This window comes from Haemaphysalis longicornis, unplaced genomic scaffold (genome assembly GCF_048455015.1).
Source record: "Haemaphysalis longicornis isolate Haplotype H1 unplaced genomic scaffold, Haemaphysalis longicornis Haplotype H1 scaffold_279, whole genome shotgun sequence".
Lineage (NCBI taxonomy): Eukaryota > Metazoa > Arthropoda > Arachnida > Ixodida > Ixodidae > Haemaphysalis > Haemaphysalis longicornis.
The window spans coordinates 148,800-174,853 of NW_027526328.1; the positions used below are offsets into that span (position 1 = coordinate 148,800).

Sequence of the window (26,054 nt, forward strand, 5' to 3'; positions counted from 1 at the left end):
GTCGTACCGCCCCGTACATGGCTCCATGTAATCAACATTGGTGCAAAGTGTGCGTACACATGCGCCTGGCGTCCGCCGGCCGGCCGAAGGGCGACGGGCGGCCCCTGGGCAAGTGCGGGTCGTCGACGCCCACGCGGCGCACCACGGCCGTGGGGATGATGCGCGCCAGCTGGGGGCTGCCGCTGTCCGCCGACACCGCGGGCAGCACGGGCGCCGAGTCCGCCGCGTCGAAGCTCATCACCAGGCAGCGCGCCTCGCGGCTCTGCTGCAGGATGTGGTCCCTGCATGCGAGCAGCAGAGCGCATGCGCGACGGAACCGGCACGTGTTTTACGCTACGGGCATTACGTACTACTTTTCGTGAACGCACTCTGACCTAGAAATTTTGGCGTGGTTGAACTCGGTTAAACTAAGCTCGGTTTCCGAGCCCAGAGCACGCAAACCGTAACACGTACTGCTCGGCGCTGACGCCGTTGTAGGAGCGAACGTGCAGTAAACGTTGATGCAGCAAGCACCCCCTTGTATCATTTTATGACAACACGCACCCTTCCTCTTTCCCCTTTCCTATCCCCTACTCCACCCCTTGGAACGAACGAGTGATTGGCCGCTTTCACTGCGCAACCTCACGAGGCACTGGCTTGCCCTTGGCTGAGCTTGAAGGTCAAACACACTGCGAAAAACCAACTGTTTTCTGGGTATGTACAGGGATGTTTCACTCTACAATTCGTTCCGCTCGCTCGCTCGCTCGCTCGCTCGCTCGCTCGCTCGCTCACTCACTCACTCACTCACTCACTCACTCGCTCGCTCGCTCGCTCGCTCGCTCGCTCGCTCGCTCGCTCGCTCGCTCGCTCACTCACTCACTCACTCACTCACTCACTCACTCACTCACTCACTCACTCACTCACTCACTCACTCACTCACTCACTCACTCACTCACTCACTCACTCACTCACTCACTCACTCACTCACTCACTCACTCACTCACTCACTCACTCACTCACTCACTCACTCACTCACTCACTCACTCACTCACTCACTCACTCACTCACTCACTCACGAAGACGCTCATGCAGTGGGTGCCGAACGCATCTCTTTCGCCTTAAAGGAGTAGTAACACGAAATGTCAAAGCTGAGATAACTATGTACAATGCTCCCTTTTTATCGGGAGGTATCTCTCAGCAAGCTTCCACAGCAACGGTTCAGTATAACATATTTTAAATCCATTTTAATCCTTGCCTGCACGAGAAAGCCCAGAGCGGGCCAGCATGACACTATATGGACGGAGCGAGCGGGTTCCGACGGCTGGATGGAGGAGACACTTCAGGCGGCAGCACTCACAGTGCACGAGTACGCGAAGACCTGTGGAATCAGTTGCGCGCCGCAGAAGTCGAAACTCCTCGTAATCCAACCAGGCAAGCACCGCAAGCAAGCCCCCACCAGACATCCACATCCAAATTGACGGCACCAAAGTCAAGCCGAGGGACACATGTAGAATCCTCGGTCTCCTAATACAAGACAACGTCAAAGCACACGCCGCCGTCGACAAGATCAAGACCAGCGCGGAGAAGATCCTAGTCATGCTGAGGGGTATCAACTAGAAACAGAGGACTCAAGGAAGACGACGCCCTCAGACTGGTGCAGGCATTCATTACATCCAGGATAACATATTCGGCCCCGTATCTCAATCTAAACAAGACGCAAAAAAACACACTCGATACCATCATCAGAAAGGCGACCAAGCAAGCCCTCGGCCTACCCATCTATTCGTCGACCCAGTACCTTCAAGCCATGGGGGCACACAACACAGTCGACGAACTCATAGAAGACCACCTGTCTAACCAGCGACTCCGCCTGAGCCCGACAAATCATGACCGTGCGGTGCTGGATAAGATAGGGTGGCGTAAGAAGAGAGCAACAGTCAAGAGGTCCATCCCAACTGAATGGCTGACAACAATCGCCAGCAAGCCCTTACCCCGGAACACGACGCCGGGGGAAAATGATGGCAGGAGAGAAGCCAGAGCTAAGGCGATTAATACCGAAATGCAGCGAATGGAGGGAGTCCTATACTGGGATACGACCCTCGTCAATTGCAGCAGCAAAGCAGCGGCGGTGGTAACCGACGGGGAACGGTTGATAAACAGCGCTGAAGTCAACAGCAGAGAGTCAGCGACAGCAGAGGAGGGGGCCATAGCCCTGGCGCTCGTCCAACCGGGCGCAAGGGTGGTGGTCACCTACTCCAAAAGAACTTTCGGCGGCTACAGGAAAGGGGTATCTCCTCAGAGGCAGCCGCGATATTAACGAAGAACAGGGCACCGGAGCGAGCCGTAGAGCTCGTATGGGTGCCTGCCCACACAGAGGTAGCCGGCAACGTCATAACCGATTATCATGCCCGAGCGATGATCCTCCAGGCAGGGCAGGACATCGACACCACCAACCCGGTGCTCACATACAGAGAGATTACCTCCGAGTATAGGGAGGATCGGCGCACCTTCCCCGAGCCGCACCGCACCCTCAGCAGAGAACAACAAACAACCATCAGGCGCATTCAGGCGGGTTCACTTACACACCCTGTCCTGATGAATAAATTCTATCCAGAAACCGAAGAGGATAGAGGATACTTGTCCATTTTGCACAAATAACATAGGCACTCTCGCACACATCCTGACGGAGTGGCCTTCACTCAAGTCCCCTTTCCACCCTCCAATACCCCATGAGCGATGGGAGACCTATACGGTCCAGCCCCGCCTTGCCGATCCAGCTCGAGCTGGCGGCCAGGCCGGGGCCAGGAGCTGCTCGCCGTATATGGGTCCCGAAACCAGGGAACCACCTCGTCCGACGACTCAGAATACACCGTCATTTTATTTGAGATCAATAAATGTTTTCCACTACTACTACTACTCATCTGCTCCTTGCCTCAAACTGCCGACGTCGGGGCTCCCGTGACGTAGCCGACGCGCTGTCTGCGCTTGGCGCGCGCTGCTAGGCCGTGTGTACACGTCATGGTTCTGGGACTGACTTCATGCTGCCCGGGCGCGTGTGTGGGGATTGTAAAACACCTCGGCCGGTCTGGGGGCGCGCGTACAGACTCCAGACCGACAGCAGCGCGACAAGAATGGTGGCGTCAGGGGCGCCCTCCTGTCATGGTGACCACTCGGCGTTCGTTTTGTCGAAACCGAAAGTGACAAGAATAAACGACGCCGTAAATGATTGTTTACGCTGCAATCGACAGCCTAATGCGCCATTCTATGATTAGTGGGCTGGTAGGAATTCATAGCAGCGAAAAAACGTAACACAAAAAATTTCGTGTCAGTACTCCTGTAATAGCACCAGGATTACACGTTACTATAGCAGCAAAGGATCAGCCCACAATGGTAACGGTTTTACAGTGGCAAGCCCGTCATGCACACCCTTCAAGATTGTGTTCGGTTGCCCTTATTGATGGCCGTTGCTATGGCAACGGGGAGAGCACGCAGCTGCACGGCGAGAGGGAGATGGAGCGCCAACGAAGATTGTGCAGGTGCGAATAGTTGCCGCGGAAAAATTGCGGTACGCGTTGGTAGAAGAGGGCGTGGTTTTATGGAAATCGCACAGCGGGGTTACTATAAAAGGAATTGCGATGGCTTTACGAAATAAGTATACTGCAGGGACGCGGCATGAGCGCACGAAAACTCGTATCGCTTAGCAATGTGCCATCACAGCTGCAGCGAACTCGTCACACTAACGTGGTGTAATCGGAGCAAGTGATTTCTGACAGCGGCGCTGTTCTCGCTAACTTCCCTGTTTTTTGCGTGTACAGAACAAGAAAGGACGCCCGCTTCGTACTTTCATATGAGATGGCGTATATCGCCCCCGAAAAAAAGTCTTCCCAGCAATTCATTTCAGTTTAGAAATGAAGATCGGCGTAAACTTGTACTTTGTAAGCTCGTTTTCCCACAATGTGTGTTTCACAGTGAAGCCTACTCAGAAAAAAAAAAAAAAAAAGGTGGCCATGGGGGCTATCGCGGCGGGAGAAGTCCACCGACGACGATCGGGCCACGCAGACACGCGTAAGCCCGATACCCATCGCTACACCGAGGGTGCAATCCCGTTGAGCGCTTCCTCGGCGCGGATTGAGCGGGAGTTTGTAGACAGCCGCTGGTCATCCACCTTCACATAGTGGAAAGGCAGTGATCTTTTCTCGTCATTTCCCGGTTTAGCCGATCAGGACGCGGTAGCACTGATCCTGAGCATTGTTTTGCAAGAGTAAATGTTTTGCCGCTTTCGCCTCGCTACCTTTCATCCAGATCGACGTGCCAACGCGCCGGCTAGATGGCGCCACTTACCTCACTTCTCGGATGCGCCTGAAAAAGAGATTATAAAAGATCAAAGGAATGCCACGCGTCCTCTGTGAAACGAAATGATGAAAATGCGAAATTTGACAAGAGATGGACGTATTTATGTTATATTACATTTACTTTCGATTTTTTTTGTGCAAGCGTCTCGTCGATCGGACAGAGAGAGAGAGAGAGAGAGAGAGAGAGAGAGAGAGAGAGAGAGAGAGAGAGAGAGAGAGAGAGAGAGAGAGAGAGAGAGAGAGAGAGAGAGAGAGAGAGAGAGACACGTTTACTGCTCAGTCAGCTACCTCGTTCCAGGTGGTGGTGGTGGTTGTGGTTTGCGGGAAGGTAAAAAAATGTGGTTGATCCCTTTTTCATAGGAATCGGTAAAACACGGAATTGAAATGTGCCTTCTCAGGAGCATTCGAATGTTTAATGTGCATCGATATGAACTTGCACATCGCTATTTATATTTCGTCGGTATGGCACCGTTAGACGCATCAACATTAGACACTGGATTGCACTCGCCGGAGCATTGCGTAAATCCGATTGAAACCCGCCAGGCGCTCGCAAACCATGCGAACGAAACCGAACGGGTTGTCAGTGAGTCGTTTGGTGAAGTCGCAGTACGCTACAGCGAAAGGAGTTGCGGGTCGGCGGCAGTCTTGTGGGTGTGCTTGGCGAGCGACGTCGTGCTGGTGGGTCGCTTGGCAAAGGTGCGACCGCATTGGTCCTGCTCCGTGGCGTGTACGCCAGACGCTTGCGTTGCGACGAGCTCAGCTTGTGGAACGCAGCGGCGGCGTTCCACAAGCTGAGCGGCATTCTACATAGGAGGCGGACGAATAAATACACCAGCTTCCGCTGCTACACGCTGCCCTATCGAGGCGCCAACTATCGGCGCTCATTAGCGTCATGACGCACTACTTCGCTTCACCTCTCCTAGACGGCAGCACTATCTGAATGGACAAGTTAGAGGGAAGGACTTCGGGTGCGTTCGCACAGCTAGCTATCCAGGCATGAGTTCATGGCTCAGTTTAGCGTTGTTGCTTTTGTTCGTATGCCAAAGTCCGGCAACATATCCGGATGGTGGCGCCGCACGTGTGTCGGTTTGTCCTGCATTGTAATGTTGCTGCTGTGAGTATGTAAAAACGCAAAAAAACTTGATGACTCAGTCGGCAGAGTGTTTCACACCTCCCGTTGCGGCCAGAGTGATCGTGGGCTCGAAACGTAGAGCCGCCGCGCCAATGGAACTTTTTCTGGTGATGTAATTTCCTTGACGGATATGACGTCGGTCAGGTGTGTGTACCCCGCCATAAAACAATTTGGTGTTAAAATTGCAGGCTGAGGTATCGCTGTTCTAAAAGGAGGCCAGAATCTCCTCGGAAATAGTCGTCATGAAGTCAGAGAGCCTCCTGGGCGACGGACGTCTACGTTGAGCAGGGGAGCCAGCCAGGTCTGTCATGCAGAATGTAGTTGAGCGAATTATGAGAGGCTAGGTCTTTCCTATAGTACAAATATATCTGTAGTCTTCATGGCTCCTCCAAGGACTGAACGGCGAATCTATGTGATACGAAGGACGGTGACGCCATACACACTGCGCACAGATGCCGTCAAAAGTAATTAGAACTCGGTCTCGTACATTTACAGAAATTTTTTCTTCTGGGAACTGCTGCTTGGCTGAATTATTGTGAATTTAAAGGAGTCATTTCTAACAGAAAAAAAGCTTCCTGTAAACCGGTAACCGGCTGTTATAAAGCCACTAAGACAAATATTTCGTGATATTCACAAACCCTTGTTCCAGTTACTTATGACGGCACCTGTACATGGCCAGTTCTATTTCCCTGCTTGCGAAGTCTTGACGCGGAGGTACGTACTTACTTCATATGCTTTTCTTGCCTGATCCTGAACGAGATAAAATATTAACGCAACATAAGCGCTTGTTTATCGCAAAAGAAAACAAAAAAAGTACTGTTCAGGAGTCAACGTACCTGGCTTGCTGCTGGCCTTGTACACTAAAGGAGTAAATGACAAATAAAAAAAAGATTGAAAATGAGTTTGCGGGCATGGGGGCCACTAATAGAAACATTACTAAGTGATGCTGGAAACATTACTAGGAGAGCTTGAGGGAATTCATGCTGTCTTAGATCTTCCATTGCGGGATTTTGAAAAAAAAAAGTGGCAAAAACGAGAACGAAAGAAACTGTAACACTTAACTAAAACACTAAACTAACAAAATATGACGTAATTTAAATTCAAAACTTTCTGAAAAAAAGAGGAGCTTTGCACGTGATAAAGTGTCGTATGCGAGTTAGTACCTAAAAAATGAGCAAGTAAAATAGTTTAGTGTGTTGTGTTAACATTTTGCTTAGCTGCTGTTATATTTTATTTATCAGATGGATATAACAATAAGACTGGAATTTAGACTATTGCGATGTTTGTTAGTATGTGTGGTACAATTTCTTAATATTCGTTAATAATGTAGATATGTATGTAACATAGCGGTGTACGTAACAATAGTGTTTCTGTATTCTAATAATGGGCAAAGCTCAGTACAGTTGCGTATTATTGTTTATTAACAACACTGCTTGTCTACGATGTTTCCGGATTTTTCTAAATTCTTCAGTTCAAGCGAGCGAGGAATTTGGAACATTTATAGCTTTTGTCTTTATACCTTAACTTTTGGGGAAACATCTGCGCAGTGCTAAAAGCCACCGGCACTTGTTGACACGTGCAGGTTGCAATGTGTTTACTTTTGAAGCTTAGGTAAAACTGGTATCTTCTACGAGTGGTAGTTGTTTGGTATGAATAATGGCTGAACGGAAAATGAGCGCGAATAAGACGTTCTGAACCGCCTAAAGTGTGAAGGAGTCCTTTCTATCGAAGCTCCTATCGGTGTTCCACTTATTGACACTAATCCTGGCATCCTGAACCCCTCCTCCAACCGGGCCTCCAGTTTCTTGAATGAAAGCGATTTTGGCATGTAAAAACAGTGCCGTATCCTCCACTCAACCGAGTCAAGGAAACACATTTATTTGAGGACCGACTGAAAGTACGGCCATAAGTGTTTCGAGTGTTCGTTTGTAAGCGTTTTTTTGTCATTAGTATTTGAGCTAGATTGCTGCGTTCAAATGCTCATTCAGCCAATTCATCGACCATTTTGTGAGTTTTCCTATTCGTAACTTCTGTATCGCATGTTTCTGTAAGGAATTCTGACTTTTCCCCTACTGTTTTTAATGAATCGATTTGTATTAATGCGCGAACATTAGTAAACTGGCTAGGTCGAATATCCTGAGTTTTGACCAAGGGACGGGCCCCAAAATGGCCGAGGGTGCTACAACAACAAAAGTAAAGTAATCGAGTTGAAACGAAAATCGGCTAAATTTGGGTGCGGACAATAATGGAACACAAGGACTGCAGAATGCGAGACCAGTACGCACGCATACGCCACGACGGCTGACTGACCGACTGTAGCTGGCCTATAGTGAGTGCGTTGTGGCCTTAAACCTACAACGTCTGTTAGAAACATGTACTGTTGTACTGTTTGTTAGAAGCAAGTACGTTACTTTTTAGATCATATAACGTGTGTTATACCTGTGCTACACGAGCGTTTGGAAGGACATTTCAGTCGAATAACCATCGAAATTTCAAATGTCATTCGAACTGGAAGGAGTTCTGTCGATCTACACGACCATTCTCAAAGGCAGTTGAAAGTTTCCGCGTTCGCCCGCCATGTTTTGGTGTCGCCAGTGCTGGCATGTTTCGTTCTTGGCGAATATGTAATTTTAGAGTTAAAATGGGCAAAAAAGCAATTATTAGAGATTAAATTGATAACTATATACAAGCGCGCACAAAACATGCACAAGGCAGCCAGTTTCTTTGTCATTTTTCGCACCGCCGGTGTTGAGAGTACCAAGTTACCTCGTAATCGTTGAACGAGTGACAGAGAACGAAAACAAGTGAACAAGTGAAAAATTATGAAGATCTCGCACTTCAAACACACACTTTTACTCGTAAATAATTGTTTTTGTTATTACGGCTTGCAGAAACTGAGCCCGAGGGTACGACCGTTCGTGTTTCAAAGGCCTTTGAGAATCTCAAAGGTCAGTTGTCGTGCTCCGTTGACTCAAATACCATTTAAACCACATGCCTTTGAAAAACGTTGTGTAGCAGCTCAAAGGTGTCATTTGAGTCAAATGACATTCGACTCGAAGGCCTTCGAAACGCTCGTGTAGCAGGGGTATAGAGACGTACAGCTGGGCTGCATGTTAAAATTTCACGAGTAATTTTAGATGAGTAAGGTTGTATGAGTTAATTCGAAAATCGAAATTTCATGAGAAGCTTTAACAAGCTGAATCAGTAATTAGGCAACCGACAAAGTACGGTTCCGCCCACAGAGCACTTCTAACTCACCATGACATTCTACCCTCCAGGCCGGCTGAAGGAAAACGACAACAGGCATTGGGGCTTTGGGAGGGGTTTTGCGTCATTCCTCTGGGCAGCCGAACCGCAAGATCCCAGGCCTATTGTCACGCTTCTTCACCGGGCCACCGTAGAATATCACGGTGAGTTAGACGTGCTCAAAGGGAGAATCGATGACAACAATGTAGCGTGTACCGTGCTGCACAAAGCTTGTGAAATGAACTAAAGTCTCCGTCGCCTCGCTTCATTCCCCTTACGCATCCCCCTCACCCCGCGGCGTTTATTGGCTGCTCCCCACCTTCTTAACACATTTAACGTCCGCTGTAATTAATTGTCGGGTGTAGTTTAAGTGCGAATGCACTTTATAAGCGGCCCCAAACCATCCACCGCCGGCGGCGGCGGCGGCGGCGGCGTCGGCGTCCGCAGTGCTCCTCTATATTTAAAAAAGAAACAGCATCCGGCGCCAGGTTTCGATCCGAGGACTTTGCGGCCGCAGCGCGACGCTCAACCGACCAAGCCACGGACGCGACGGTGATATCAGTGTTAGTGACGCGCCTTATATCTTTAACGCATTCAAACTACGTCGTCAGCGGCGTGCGTTGGCGACTCAGCGGCGTTATAGCGGCTTGATAACTGCGTGGTGTACACGTGATACTACAAACCCGATGGAAGAAGAGATGGAAGAGAAGGCGGCGAGGCGGTGGGCTGCGGGGGCCGAGCGCAAGCGCCGCAAGCGGGCCGACAACCGTGCATTCGCACTTTCACATTCTCCCCCTCGGGGAAATGCGGGGGAATTTTTGTGGGAATCGCTATACTCGGTTACAACTCAAGAACGGCACCACCTCATGTAGTGTATCACTCCGCCAAAGCGCCGGACCCGTGACGTCAGTGCGCGCGCGTTTTGAAAGGGGTTTGCTACGAATGCGTGATATCGTCTGCCTTGTCTCACGCAGTTTGTTTGTCGTCACTGGAGTCGTTTATAAGCATATTAAGTCCAAAAAATCACGGGAACGGCTCACGCCATGTTCAAAATATTCCCAGTAACGCCCTACTTGCGCCGCGCGGAGAAACATCCGGCTACGGTGATAAGGCACAGCGGCAACTTCTGGTGCCGGTCTTAAGTTGTCACCGAGTATACACTCAGCATGCACTGTAAAAAAAATGGCCAATTTTACGGAGAAAGCTGCTGGTAAAATGTTGCCGGACACATTTCCGTAATTTAGACAACCGAAAGAATTTTAAGAACGGACATTCCGTAGTACGGAAAGGCCGTAACAAAACAAACACTCCGTTTCAAAAAGCACGTCTTTCCGTAATTAATAGAGCCTTCAGAAAAGAAAATAAAAATACTTCGACGAGGAATCGAACCAGCGACGTTGATCGAATAGGCACCACGCGCGAGATCACTGCACCACCGCACGAACGCTGCACTTGTACCGAACAACCTGTATACTACATGGATGCCCACCCTGCGTGTGCCATACATCGGTGTTTACTAGCTGGCTTACAGATTTCTTAAATAGCGCTTGCGCAGTAAGGTTCCGCGAAGCCCCCACAATAGTTGATCGCCATCAACTCCGCTGTTTCGAGAAAGCGCTCGCAAAAATGTGTGTGACTGGCTGCGACTGCGATTTCGCACGGCATGAATAGTGCTTGCTGTGCCTTGGTTTTAAGCTTTAGGCTAAATACTTCGGCCGATATTGATTCCTTGAGAGCTAAATTACCTTCTGCAACTCTGCTTCTGCACGCAAATGACCTTATATTTTCTACAAGTGCGCCGGTCACACACGCATGTGCAGTTTGCAGGTCCGGGCAGCGACGTCGCCAGAGCGTCGTAAAGACAAGATACATCGCTCGTGTTGAGCGGTATGGGCCTCATGGTCCTTACTAAGTTTACTACACTTTAGACACTAACGAAACAGAGCCGCAATCATTACGCCACGAATGTTGTCGGGGCGCAGTTTTCGCTTCTCGATCGATTCCCGACGATCGACACGACAATATATTTCTTGCAGTTATTAATAAACTGATCTGTTTCTGTTCTGCATCATACAGAGGAAACGCCCGTATTTTGCAAAGCAGAAAAAGATTCCGTTTGGCGTGTAACGGAGAGAGCATCCGTATACTGAGGGACGGAGCGCAGTTCCGTTAAATTACGGGTGTTTTCTTTGTTCTGCATCAAACGGAACACGGCTCTGTTTTATTACGGCCATCTGGTCCGTAATTTGTCCGTGAAATTACGGATTGTTTTTACAGTGTGCACACAGGACTAGAATTCCACCTAGCGGAGCCTATAGACGCCCCGTTACCCTCCCCACGGAGTCGCAGATGGGTAAAGAGGGTGGGACGTACAGTTCGTCGGCGGCCTGTCCGTTCACCGTGTAGCTCCGCATACGCAGGAAGTAGCGGCTGAGCATCAGCGTCACCGGGATGGCGACGAACATGCAGAGCAGGCAGCAGAACAGCGACAGCCACAGCCCGTTCTGCGCCACGAGAACAGCACAGCACACGACGCTCCAATCGGTCGTTAAAGGAACTCTGCAACGCTTCCGATAAATACTCTCACTCTTTCCTTCGCGCCTGTATGCACCGCCAAAGCTATAGTTATCACAAACACGGAGCCGCACTGCGTGCTTTGCTCGTTGCAGCAGATACGCCCATCGCTTCTTCTTTGCTTTTGTGGCTTTCATTTAGTGCACAGCACTTCGGCCGTCGCTACTATGGTTTCGCGGCGGCGTTGTAACCGAGCGAACGATGGGAAGAAAGAACACTGAAAGAAAACGGAGGAGGAGGAGAGTGTCGCGAAATTGTGAGGGGGAGGGCAATAGCCGAGCCTGCGCCGGACAGGTGTGTGAAAACCGCCATCCGCGCCTATATAGTGGCACTCGAGAAAGGAAACTTTCAAGTTCTGCGTGCTGCACGTTCATCTGTCCTTCAGGTCCTTCGTCGCCGTACTCGTTGCGTGGCTCATCTGAACCACGTGACATTTGCGCGAAAGGTTCAAACACGATTTACAAAACATGCTCGTTTGGGCCGATGCGCTGCGAGATAACGGCAGAGTAGCGCGCGCCGTCGTGCTTTCGCTCATCACGCGCGATCACTTTCTGAGACACAGACGCTATGCGCACGGAATCGTCAGACATTTTTTAAAGTGACTGTCGAATGCGTTCATGGCCGAAACAGAAGGAAAGCCGGCCAATAGCCGCTATACCGCTGTAATGACGTAATTCGAGCGCTCGAAGAACGCCAAGACCGCAAAAGAGAGAAAAAAAAAAAAAAAAAAAAAAACTTTTGAGCACGTTTCTCACTTATTTGATGGGCATGGAGCAAAAATTTCTGGCTGAGGCTAATTACTCGTTGTGTTTGTTTACTACGTTCTGCAAGCATTTAGGATTTGGAAAATGTTGAAAAGAGTGTTGCAGGGTCCATTTTTACGTCGTCACTGACGCTGATTTCTGAAATGGTCATGTCTGGTTCGTTTCTCACAAAATGGGGCGCATAGAAAATATGCCATGTGCATGCATTCCGCGGAGGACGTCGCAAATGATAACCAGGCGACAATAATGGTACAATGGTCGGTAAGAGGGAAACTGATCGAAGACTGTTTACAGCAACTCACTGCGGCGTTCTACTTCTTCCGCTGGGCCACGCAGATACTTCGCAACATCGTAAAAGTGCAGCAAGAAGATTTATGCGGGTGAACGCGAGAGGTATTTCCGTTTGTCACTGTCAGTGTCTACACGACAACCAGACATTCCGGCGCAATCCGCTACGCGACCAAATCGCTCCTTCGAGGTAGTCTCCACGGACCACACTACACTGCTTAGCTGATATTGCAGTAGTCCGGTGGGCTGAAATCAGTGTCTTTTATAAACACGTGACCACCAAAAGTCCCCAGACACACCTATTTCACGTTTACACGTACCTTATACGTTCGCGAACATCTGTGGACTTTGGTGCACCTATCGGCTCCATTGTTATTGTGCGCTCTCCGTACACGGAAAACATGCGTTGCGTCAGATATAGCTTGCTTTCGAATGCAAAGATAAAGTATAGTTAAGCGAAGTTAGTCATGTAACGTGATGTAAATAATGATGCCCCCGTCCGCGCGTGCTTATAACCAACACTACGTTGTCCATCACGTGAGCCTCTCTATATACATGTAGAAGCCACCCGAAGGATATATGCCCCTCAAAAATTGAACCTGGTGGTTGCGGACGTAGCATAGCGGTCGTCAAAGGTGGAGGCAAAAGGTTCCTCTCACCATGTTGTCGGAAACTATTCTGCATGCCACCAGGAATCCTAGTTGCGTCACCCGCTGCGCAGTGCGGCAGTCCCCGACGCTGGTCTTGAGCTGCGATATGGCGGACACGGAGATATATAGTTGTAGTCGGGGTGGAAGATCGAGGAGGAAACGTACACGTTGCAATGTTAAGACTGTCAGGCAAGGGCGAAATTCTGAATCAGAATACAAGCCAGGTGCTTATTTCTGGCTCTCGCTCCATGGGTTGTGGTGTGACATGCCGCAAAAGACCTTTTATTCGTGTGCTATGCTCAAGGTTTCGCGCAAACCAACCATACGTCATAAAATGTACTTGCAATGTTTGAAGTAAGTTTTTTACATGCATCTGGTTCTTTACATTTCTCCAAGTGTAACTCAGCGACATGTATTCAAATTTTCACTGTAGGACTTGTCAAGTTAGTTGACAGCGCCCTGTTTATTTATCGAATCAATCATGCCGTCTTTGACTTGCATTAGCTAACCAGATAAAGGTTTTAACAATAAGAAGAAAAAATTGACTGACTACAGGTTATTGGCCTCGAGGACATACCGTGGCGCCACCTACGAGTGACGTCACTTGTAGGACGCCGAATCGTGTTGTCGTCTCTACAGCAGATTTCCCGTGCGTATGCGGAAGAGTGTTTTTTTCATGTGGCCACCGTCTCGCCCGCTTCTTGTGGATTTGATACAAATTACCAAAAAAGTTATCTGTAAGCCAAATAATTCGGGCAAGCAATCAGCGACTCGCTTGTTCCCGGCGACACCGCCGCGTTTAGGTAGTTGCTACCATCGCGACCCACATGTCTCTTACATACGCAGCCAGCTAAAGCCAAGGACGATGCAGCTGATGCCGAGAAAAGTACGCTGTAAATTCATTGTGAAATACTTGTGACGGGACATGTGTGTGCAAGCAAACACTTTGTAACAGCGACGGAAACGCGTCGCTCACTTATGATCTCACCGCGCGAACTGCTCGTATTGCCCGGTAAATGAATGACGCGAGAACGCTGATCAGATTGCTTCGCCGCACATGCTTAAAAATATTGTTATGGTCTGTAGTTTGGCTTCATGAGTGCCTATTTCCCCTATGATGTTTTTATAGTCATGCCCGGATTTGATTAACGATCACTGCCGTAGCCTGTACTCTGCACAGCTGATGTTTACTTTTCGCGACTTGTCCGCAATGTATGAACGGTATGAAAGCGAGTTTTTAACGCCTTCGAGCGGGTTCGGACAAGGCTATATTTAGTTTTCATTAGGTGCTCGGCGTGGTAATTTATAATTGCAGCGTGTTTTGTATGTTTACAGTAAGCCGGCATTTCTCAAGCATCAATTTCGAAACTCACGACTGCTTACAGAAGGCGAGGCTGCGTACGAGGAGAAACACGTCGTTAATGATTTCGGGTAATGGGGATATTTGGAATGGGAGAACCGAGCGTTGGGGGCCCCCAAGAAGTTAGAGGAACCCAAACGCAACACGCGCGTGCGCGACGGGAGGGCCTTGCCAACAGCTCGCAGCCGGCTTCGGATGCACGTAATCGGACGTTGGGAACTATAGGCTTGGCGTCGCAGCAGATATTTCATCGCCGTTAGAGTTGCGAGTGACAGTCCCTAACAGAACGTTTCACTGCACTGGGAACTCTGTAAGCGCGGTAATTTCCGTTGAAGCGATCGACGATCAAGATACCTGCACGGCCTCGGGCGATTCTTGCGCACAAGCATAGCCATCCTTCGACCGCTCGCTGCACCGTGCGTGAACGGGCCGGCGCTGCTAGAGTTCCTGCATATGCTCCCGTAGGGAGCATATGCAGGAATTCTAGGCGCTGCCAGGACCGACCACCTCCGCGGCTGGTCGGCGTAAATCGCGGCAGATATTTGAGCATCGCATTGAAAAACCACAGCTGATGACACTACCTATCAGAATTTTGCATCACACTAACATCCACTTTCAGTCTTTCACCAATCTGGAACTTCTTTTCCACGACTTGTGCGATTTTAAAAAGCGGCGACAAGTTGTTGCTGCCGCGACCTGCGTCGGTTCGAGCCGCACCGTCGGCTGTGCGGGCAGGCACGGCGGGTGCGTGTGCTTCTGCGAGCAGTTAACGCTTCACGATTTCCTGCTTTATACATTTCTTGCAAACAAGGAAAATCTAGAAATTTCACTCGGCGATCGTCGTAGTCCACATTGTTGATCGGGGAAACAAGCCGCTGCTTATGCTTCGGTCGCATGCGTAATACACCACGACGCTCATGGTGTTTGCGGATAATCTACCACAGTTGATGCGGTTATACAGTCACCATTAGGTCGAACTGCGCTTGACGCACTGAGAATTAACTTCAAACGAAGGAAACTAACACGAAAAGACTTTTAGAACGCGCTTCCTAAGCGAAGTTTCACGCGCTGCAAGCCAACTACGCAGCAAGATAGGAACGGTGATCCTACAAGTGACGTCAAAACGATCGCAGCGCCGGCCTCTCCAGTGGTGGGCCTCGCGGCCAATAGTCATTGAACAGCGCCAAATAAACAGTTGCGGGAACTGGCGGACGCGCATGCGCTGCTTGCACAGCTGTGATGCGCTGAAGGATCATATATCCATCGACAATGTCGTTGTCACCTTGAAGTTCGGAAAATTTTCTGGTTCGTCATAAACGATACTTCATCTCAACTTGCTGAGGTTTCTGTCAAACTCAGAAGGCCGTCTTGCGACTGAGTGCCTCAACAGGTAGAAAGTAGTGAGATTTCGCTAGAGTATCGTAGTCCCGACAGTTATCTGCCATGCTTTATTAAGCTATCCTAGCGGATGGACTGCAGGCGTACTTACCGCGTCAAGAGCCTGCTTCTTGACCACCTCCGCTTTCCACAGGGATTCGTTGACGACTAGCAGGGCTTCCTGGAAGCAGCGATTTTCGGGAAGCGTTACGTTCGTGGATGTTGAACAACCTTATACGCTTTGACGCGCAAGGTTCTCTCTGGACTTCTCTCACCTCTGTGAGCAATGTTTACGTTCACAGGGTTTATCATTTAGCATTTTCAACTATGGAATCCGTGTAACTTGCTGGAGGCACAAGGAATCCGGTGGCCGAAGCCTTCGTTAATGTTTCATTCCGCTGCGTATCGCGTTTTCGCCTGGATATATACCGCTCCCAGTTCGTCCACTTCCGCCATTCCCTTTACCTTACTCGTAATTTTGTAGGGGGAAATACTAAATCTGCGGATCAGGACAGCTGGAGCAGTACTCCCTCGTGCAACAATCTCTCGGCATGTTGCTGAGAATTTGAGCAACTAAGCTTTTAAACACTACTATATAGGAACGGATTCGCACAGATTTCCTGTTTGAAATATAGTGCATTGTTTGCAGGAGTGTTATGCCATATAGGCTTCCTTGCCCCAACCAAAATTTCGGCATTTCGGCGCACGCTAAAAATCTCCGTTTCGCAAAAATTAGTCCGGAGCGCTCTATACCACGGCGCGTCGCCAGGGGTAGCTCCAACGCATTAGACCACCAGTCTTCGAATAGGCTTCCGCTTTTTTTTTTCCCTCCTACTCAGCCATGTAATTTACATGTCTCAAATAAACTTGAAACTTGAAACTTGAAACCCGATGTCCTGGAATCTAGGTGCCAGCGTGAGGAGCTTAATGCTGGAACCGAGGTTGGCAAAAGCGCGAAGGCAGGGCCGCCACAACAAATTCTGCGGCCGGCTTGGATGGCGTCATCCCTCTGCGCACGCGTTTGGTCGTTCTCTGTTCTTCTGTCACCGTGCGCCTGTGAATCGACGGCAAATATTTGACCGATTTTTTCCCTTATACAATGCTTAAACGATATTGAATTCTGCATTGTTGCCTTGGGTGCCAAGGCACCGCTGTTCGGGTGAAACCGTTTTTTTTTTTTTTTTTTTTCATTTCGGAAGAGCTGCTCCGACCAATCGAGCCATCATTGGTCAGAGGAGCTGGTATGATGTATGAACACATGCGCGGCGCGCCCATGCGCGTGGATGCGGACGCGGGCGGCGCGCGCTCGTGGCAGGCGCCCCGCTATTATTATACGGCCCCTGTATCCGTTAAAAGCCGCCGGCAACATCCAATAGGTGCCGCAACGGGTGATTCTCAGTCGTGTTCATGCGTACATGACGTAATGCACAAGTATATTTTCTTTTCAGTAACGTAAGCGTGAAGCAACTGTCCACCTCGGCTCGTGAGGCGTTTTCCAACACTTTCACCGACAAACATGCTTTTTGTCTGTGGTTATACCTTCCCACAAACGAACGCGCCTTGGAGGATGACAAGGTGGTGAAGGGAGCGCAGCATGAAAATATAAGAAATAAAACAAGATTAGGTAAGCCGCACGTGGTTAGGGTTTTTAGAAGAGAAGGTTTTGAATTACATAAAGTAAAACACTTTCCAGAGTGCAGTCTGCTAGTGCAAACTGCACTCTGCAAGGTGCTGTCTGTCAGCCTGACACTTTCAGTTTATTAAAAGAATTGTGGGTATACGTCACTCCTTATTGGTAATCCCGTCCCGTCGTTCATGAATATCTGTACAAGGGTTTTACGCCGCGAAATAAGACAGATGGGGGCGGAGGGCTATCGTAACCTTTACTAACTCGGGCGGGATTGACGAGATACACGTCTGGTTGCATAGTTTGCAGTCCTTGTGGTGTCATACGTGTCTACCGCGGCAGACCTCCTCCGGAGTGTTCCCGTGGCCATACCCGGTTGATAACAATTTTGCGACGATGGTACAGATACGGTACAGGTCACGTTTCACTGTGACCTGTAGGCAGATAGAAAGAAAGTGGCAGCGGATCTGCTCATCCCGCTGCAAATTTCGGGTAAAGACAGTAGTCTTGTGCCGCCTGATTGATTGATTGACTGATTGAGTGATTGATTGATTGATTGAATGATTGCTATTGTTTTCCCCTTTGTAGCGGGGTGATGATGTCATCTTACCAAAAATGACTAATATAACCATGTTTTACACTATAGGGCAGGCACAAAAGCTTATTAGGCACGAAATTATTTTTTTCCCTGTTACAGGTGGTAACTGTCCTAGGCAATATTCCCCTCTCTGCTTTTCGTCCACCAGCATTCTAATCTTCTTTTCGTCGCCTCGACAGCCTTGAAGTTAACTTCTTCTGTGCTACCGTTAAATCCTTGGGCTTCTGGAAGCCGAATATTTCCCTCTTGTAGGTTTGGATGGATACCCTCGCATTCCAACACTATGTGCCGTATAGTTTCTGTTTCTTTTCCGCAGACCACTCATACAATATAATTTTGTCAATACTTCCCCACAAAGCTCTTAGATAACCCGCTCTAGCCTCAAAAAGCAAAGCACTGCCCCGGGAATTATCGTAGAATGTCGCAGAGGAGGCACCGTCGTAGAAGAGGCACCGTTGCCACGTAAATGCCTCTTTACATTCCCCACCTATCTGTCACGTGTTCCACCTCCCGTCTCGATCGCTCCTTCCACGATAAACACGGTGACGGTTTACTCGAGTCAATTGAATGTTACCGCGTTTCGTTGGTCGTGCGCCATCTACTGAAACATTTCGTTACTGTGGGACTTGTTGGAATGTCGCTACAAGGCACGAGCCACGGGAGCTAGCGCCTTTATAACTTTTAAAATAACATTGCGAGTACAACTTGTGCATTTATGTTTTGCCTAAAATATGCCCCAATGCTTTCTTTTTTGTTGAAAAACTTGACAAGTGTGAAGCGTGTTTCCAGATTTAGTGATTTGTAGGAGTTTTTATGTAATACTGTTGTAAAAGTAGTCTAACCTCTTGTGCGGAAAGCAGAATTGAGGGATTGACACTATATACATGACAAACAGATGGGCGGACCAAAATTTTCCGGTGTTAGGTTTTACGCGCCAAAGCTCCATGGACTTGGGCTATGAGGATCCAGCGCCTTGGTGAATGACAACGGATTAATAAAGGCCAACCGGGGAACTTAAACGTGCGCCGAAATCACAACACACGGGCTTCGTTATACGCCTGCATAAAAAATCCCGGGCCATCTCCACTAACGCGAAACCTGGGTAGGGGCGAAGCATGCAGTGTACAAGTGTGTTCAAAGATTGTAAGTCTGTTTCTTGCCACACGGCGCGCTCCGATTGAGCGCCGGAGAAGCGCCAGTGGACAATCGCGCGATCGCTGAGGCAGTGGCGCCATCTCTTGGGTTGAACCGAATTTTAAGCAATTTGCATGCACGATCTGCCCCAGTTTGGGGTTATGGCGGTGGTCAACGCGAGCGCAGTGGAATGCCTGCGCCTAGCCTCCTTCCCGGTGATCAACGAGGCCCCGGTACTAGGTGAGTATGCCTTTTCTTGCCTTGAACGACCACCCGACCAGATGAGGCATAGCATCGAGAACCGGTGCGTACTCAAGTGTAAAACAAATTATAACCCGTCTACCAACAGCTCCTTCTTGCGCTTGACGATTGCTGAAGCGGAGAGGGAGAGTTCCACAAATCTTTAACTCATGCTAGTTTATTCTGAACCAGTTTCATCCGCTATACACTTTTCTTCTAGTACGAGTTATGCTCTAGCTCGAGGCGTTGGGAAACGAGTATCCTGGTGTTTTTGTACCGTGACTACATGAGACGACGACGACAGGAGACGCCGACAGCCCGAGCCCCTAAAAAATAGCCACTGCAGCTGATATCGAACTCGAGTCCACGTGCTAAGCAGCACAACGCCTCATTTACTGAGCCACACCGGCAGGTAAAAAAACAAAAAAACATAAAAGGCTGGCTCTTATTAACAGACTATACGCGCCGTAATGAGATACGATTGCATGAAACAGGTCCCGTCAGCGTCGCACCGCCAAATTGCTGCGGTACTCACCGTCGCAATGGCCAAGTCTAATTGCGGCGTACCGTCCTTCTCGTTCAAAATCTTATCGGTCGATAACTTGACATTTTTTATGGAAGACTGTCGAGAAAATATACAAGCGATGTTAGAGGAATCGTTTTGTTCTTCACCGGAAGTTAAAAGTATTTGATGAAGGTGCATGTAACGATGACGACCTAGTATATTCCTCACTGCGAAGGCGCAGATTGTGAGGGGTGTTTAAAGTTAAGGTAGACATTGTCTTTAAAGAAACTGCGTTTCAAAAACAGCAATGATATTAATGCCGGCGATCGCTAGCACTCAATTGATAACTCGACTGATAGCACTAGCACTCAACTGATCAATAAAAACGAATGAATGAATGAATGAATGAATGAATGAATGAATGAATGAATGAATGAATGAATGAATGAATGAATGAATGAACGAACGAACGAACGAACGAACGAACGAACGAACGAACGAACGAACGAACGAACGAATGAATGAATGAATGAATGAATGAATGAATGAATGGATGAATGAATGAATGAATGAATGAATTTATTGTTAAAATGAAAAGGAAAGACCACCAGCAGGCGTAGTTTGTCTCACCTAAGGGTGGACACCGGAACGCCTGCTGGTGGAGGGTGTGGGGAATTGGGAATACAGGCAGACAGGAAAAAGAGGAGAGAGGGAGAGAGAGAGAATACAAATGTACATATATGCACAACTAATAACTACATATATGTACAATATACAGGGTGTCCTAGCTATCCTGCATCAAAATTAACAAAAATGGCAGCATCTCCACTCCGTGGATGATGGCGAGGGTGCGGAGTACGGGGATTCGAAATGACATCCAATTTGCGCCCAGAGTGACATCCGATTTGCGCCCCGAGCGTCATTCGATTTGAGCCGTGAGTTGCACCTTGATTATTCCCTAAATGAAACTGCAACTCACGGCTCAAATTGAATTTCGCTTGATTTTCGCTTGATGGTGGTGTGCGCTCGGATGGACGCGGACGGACACTGGGAGGTCCTAAGGTACTCCGTACCGTTACAGGCGAGAGAGTCAGCCGTTTGACTCTCGGGTACTAACTCTCGGTCATAGCCTAATGGGTGACACGACTGACACTATCTCTGTGTGGTCTACAAGACACAGGCTCGAATCCTGCCGGTCCCCGTGTGACATTTTGCGATTGTAAATGCTATGCGCACGGACGCGGACGGACATTGTGCGGTACTAAGGTACTCCTCACCTAAAAGAGCAAAGGCGTTACTTAAAAAAAACCTAGCGCATAATGTCTCCACTACAGTGGAGTAGCGGACAGTAATTTTTTCGTTAATGAGATATAATTAATTAATTGTAATTTCTGATCTAGCTCGAGAAGTACTGTCCCAATCATTGAAGTGTCAATGAGGCACTCGTAGGTGTCCCCGACAGTACCTTAGGCATCTAACTGTGGTATTTTCAGAGACGAATTGCGTACTCATTTATTCTGACTGAAAAAGAAACCGCGCACGAAATATGAAAAATACCATGTGACGACCCGGAAGTGGCCGACGCTGCCGCGTTCAAGGCGCCGCACCGGTGAATCCTATGTAGCGGCTGGCAGAGTCTCTGGTTTCACTCTTTGTTGAGCCACGTGTGTGAATTCAAGTGAGGTCGCATGGGTAATCGTTGTGGGTGTCCCTTACAGCTTCGCTTTCCAACCAACCACCTCCACAGCGTGAATTGAAGCCACTTTTTTTGGAGCCCGGAAATCAAGTAAAGCTTTATCTCTCTCCCCCTCGCTCGCCATCGCCAGAAGCCTTTTGCGCGCCTCCGCGAGTGTGAGGCGCCACCAGGTGGCCTACAGCGAACGGTCGTGTTCTGCATGGGCTCCAGAGTTTTACTCAGAAGTGCTGTAATTTCGTTCCTTGGGCCAAAGCGGATATCACGGTCATCGACAGCTAGGCTTCGTGCACCGGAGGACACTATTTCACTTCCCCGTGAGTGCGAATTCAGCCAACTTACGGCAGTTTTGAACCACGGCAAGCTAGGCCTCGTCCCAGCGGGACTAGGCTTAACAACGGGTACGACCAATGCCGGGTACGACCGCCGACGCAGGGGACCGCCCCGCCGTGCTCCCGAGCACAGACGCAAGTGAGACAGAGGACAACTTAATGCATCAAGACCCAACTGAAGGCGAATGTGATGAAACTGCGACAGATTCAAGCTCAAACGCCGATTGGATCGAAGTCGTCACCCGAGCCCAGCGGCGACGCGAGCGGAAGCCCAACCCAGCGGTAGGCCTAACGGCTGAGCCGACAACCACGAAGCCCTCGCTTACACGCAAATTTGCTCCAAGGCCAGCTCCCCTTCCAAGGGACGATTACAAGCTCGTGTTGCGACCACAGGGTGGCCTCAAGATAGCGGAATTAGACCTAGCCGAGGTCTCGCTCGCCTTGCTGAGCGCAATTCAGTCAACCTGGCGCCAAACCAACCTGCGAGTCCGCTATGACATGGTGCAGAACACCGCCACAATTAGTACCCCGTCGGCAGAAGCAGCAAAAGCCTTGAGTCAGGTGAAGCAGATCCGAATCAATAACATCACCTACCCAGTGCAGCTCTACGGACTCGCCCCAGATCACTCCGTCAAGAGCATCATAAGAGGGGCACCCCTCCGTTTCTCGGAGCGGGAATTGTTAGACAATATGTACGTACCCAACCACGAGATCTACGCATGCAGAAGACTAGGAAATTCAAATATCGTCGTAGTCACGTTTGCTGGTAACAAGGTCCCCTATTACGTTACCTTCTTCGGCTCGGAGTACCCGTGCTCCTTGTACAAGAAGACTGTGCCTGTGTGCGACGCATGCCATGAACTCGGACATAGGGCGACGGCATGTCCTCAGCCCAACACACGTGTGTGCCACCAGTGTGGGGTCAAAGACCCGAAACCCGGACATGACTGCAAGGCCCTCTGCTCGCTATGCGGGGGGGCCCACCTTACGGCTACCAAGGGCTGCCCGAAACGCTTCCGGGAGCCTTTCGTCCTTCATCAACGGCAGTTCGAGCAGAAGAGGACGGAGGAGCGCGCCTCTCGGGTGAACCAACTAGCCCTCCAAGTGGATCAGCAAGCATCGCAGCATGGCCATCCAGCCTCACAACCAGACCAGCGGGGGCGGCCCCGTGACCGATCCAGAACCCCATCCGCGAGAAGGAGAGGAAATTCAAGCACCAGGTCAAAATCCGGGTTCCGCAATCGTACGCCGAAGACCGGGAACGACGAGAAACAGGTGAGCTGGGCTTGCGTTGTGTCTCCCACTGCTCGACGCGACCCCACACCCACACCAACAAAAAACACAGATTCCCACCCATGTCCAGAATGTTCAACCTTTAAGGCACAGTTGGCGCAACAACAGATCATAATTGCGTCATTAGAAAAAAGGCTAGCAGAACTAGAAAGCTCCCGTGACGATTCGCACCCAGACAAACGCAAACGCCCTTCACGCATCGCCGGAACAAATTCGAATGCCATGGACACAGCTCCCTCTGTCCCACCCGCTAAGGGGGAGTGCGCAAGTTTCTCTCTACAAGCTGAAGTCGAAGTGATAGGTCAAAACAAGACTTCGTCGGAGCACACCACAGACCCCTTCTCGCAACAAACCCAGTCTCAAGGAGGCACAACCTCCCTCGAAGACCTACTCAAGGCGCTCCAGACCCAGATACAGACCCAAACTGACCAAATTAACCGACAAATACAGGCGCTATCCGCTCAGGTAGCCCAGAACGGCGTCCAAATCAATGAAGTCGTAGGTCGGGTCGACCAACTCGGAACTCGCATCGAGCGGCTAGAAGGCAGAATGGAGACGGTTGAAAGCAACAGTCTCCGCAGAAGGCAAGCTCCGTATTCCCGCCCTCCAGTATCCGAAAGCAAGGACTTGGTTTCATTCCCCGATGAGTATGCTACCAAATAGGCAGGACTCCACCACATTGCTCCAATGGAATTGCCGCGGAATCAAAGACAAGTCAGCAGCTCTACAACAGTATCTCGGCACACTCTCTCCCCCACCTGATATCATTGCAGTCCAAGAGACGAATGGTCCAACCAAGCTCCCAGGATACGTTACTTACACGGATCCGTCTGGACGATCTACGGCAACCTTAATCAAGAGCAACATAGCAGCAATACAGCACCTTACCCCCCAAAGGGAATGTGAGCACACTCTAGTGGAACTCATTCCCCGGACAGCAAAATGCAAAGAGAGCATCTTTATTCTCAACGTCTACTGCCGACCCTCGAAAAAACGACCGGGTATAGAAGATACTGTGTGCGAAGCCCTCCAACTCGCTGGCAGCTCTCCTCTCCTCATTTTGGGGGACCTTAATGCAGCGCACAAACTTTGGGGATACACATACAACAGTAAGAGGGGGAAAGATCTGCTCAGTGTTATAGAATCGCACAACCTCACGCTCCTAAACGATCCGCACACCCCAACTCGCACAGGGAACAGCGTTTCTCGAGACACAAGCCCAGACTTATCCCTACTCCGAGGCTCACTCGACATCACGTGGACCAACACCATGGAGAATTTGGGATCCGATCACGATATCATACAAGTCCTCATCAAAGGCTTGAGCTACAGGTCATACATTGGTACAGCCAAATTAACTGATTGGGACAAATTCAGAAAAGAAAGGAAAGATCGTGATCATTCGAAGGGACAATCTTACGACCAGTGGGCGGAGAGTGTTATACGAGATGTAAAGGCCAACACAAAAACAATAGCCACAACATACCAAACACCGCATGTCGATTCCAAACTCCTGCACATCTGGGAAGCCAGACACAGCCTGAGCAGACGCTGGAAGAAGCAGAGGCACAACCGCCGGCTTAAGAAACGTATACCACAACTAAGTAAGCAGGCGGCGGAGTACGCGGCCCACCTGTGCAAGGAGAATTGGCTTACGTTATGCGATAGCCTCCAGGGAACGTTATCTACTCGCAAAACGTGGCACCTGCTTCGACACCTTATCGACCCCCTCAAGAACAAGGGAGAGACCACTAGAAGCCTAGCACGCACTATGCACTTGTACCAGGGAACCACGGATGACCTCATTCAAGACTTGAAGAACAAATACCTACGTCCGGGAAAAGGAGGTGCTCCTCCCCCTTATGAAGGTCCACCCAATCTCGTGCGACAGAGACATTGAAGTCTATGAGGTCCGAGCCGCCATTGCAGCCTGCAAGCGCTCCAGCGCACCTGGGCAAGACCAAATCACCAACAAAGCGTTGGCTAACTTAGATGACAGGGCTGTAGAAGACCTCACAGAGCATTTCAACGTCTTCTGGCGCACAGGCAAGCTTCCCATCTCCTGGAAGACAGCCGAGGTGCGACTGATCCCGAAACCAGGCAAATCACCACATATAGATAATCTTCGGCCGATTTCGTTAACATCCTGCGTGGGGAAAATCATGGAGAGGATAATTTTTCTACGACTTCAGCAATACCTCGATGAAACCCAGCAAATTCCCAACTCGATGTTTGGATTCAGAAAGCACCTGAGCACCCAAGACATCCTGATTCAAATCAAGGAGGACATACTCGTTCCGGCCACGAGACACTGCCCCCGGGCCATACTCACCCTTGACCTAAAGGCAGCGTTTGATAACGTGGCGCACAACGCAATCCTCAATAACCTGGCAAGAACAGGCTGTGGAGAGAGGGCGTACAACTACATTGCCGATTTCCTCTCCAACCGCCAAGCTGTCATAAAGATAGGGGATGTCTCCTCTGATCCAATTACTCTTGGGGACAGGGGGACTCCTCAGGGGTCTGTTCTATCCCCCATGCTTTTCAATATAGCACTGATAGAGCTGCCGAAACGACTAGAGAAGATCCCCAACATAAAGCATGGCCTTTACGCCGACGATATTACTATCTGGACTGGCACAGATTCGATCGGCGGCCTCCAAGACACACTCCAACAGGCAACTGATACCGTCAATCAGTATGCCAAAGAGTGCGGACTAATATGCGCTCCGCAAAAATCTGAACTTCTGGTCGTACGCAGACGACGCACAAAGAAAGACAAAGACGACATCCAAGTCACACTGGAAGGCCATCCCATCAGGCCTACAAAGTCGATACGAATACTTGGACTTCATATCCAGGCGGACACAAGGAACAACGAACTGATTCAGAAACTAAAGACTACCGCCG

General features: G+C 49.6%; 1 protein-coding gene across 1 annotated transcript in view; it reads right to left on the reverse strand.

Moving 5' to 3' along the window:
- Positions 1-26,054, reverse strand: part of LOC144172948 (prominin-1-A-like) — an 87,618-nt gene that overhangs the window by 19,757 nt on the left and 41,807 nt on the right. The window contains exons 11-17 of the mRNA XM_077701543.1: positions 19,857-19,943; positions 15,835-15,903; positions 12,995-13,084; positions 11,083-11,213; positions 6,300-6,323; positions 4,321-4,338; positions 58-281 (exon numbers count right to left, since the gene is read on the reverse strand). Coding sequence (XP_077557669.1) covers positions 58-281; positions 4,321-4,338; positions 6,300-6,323; positions 11,083-11,213; positions 12,995-13,084; positions 15,835-15,903; positions 19,857-19,943 — 643 coding nt within the window. The remainder of the gene's footprint in view (positions 1-57; positions 282-4,320; positions 4,339-6,299; positions 6,324-11,082; positions 11,214-12,994; positions 13,085-15,834; positions 15,904-19,856; positions 19,944-26,054) is intronic.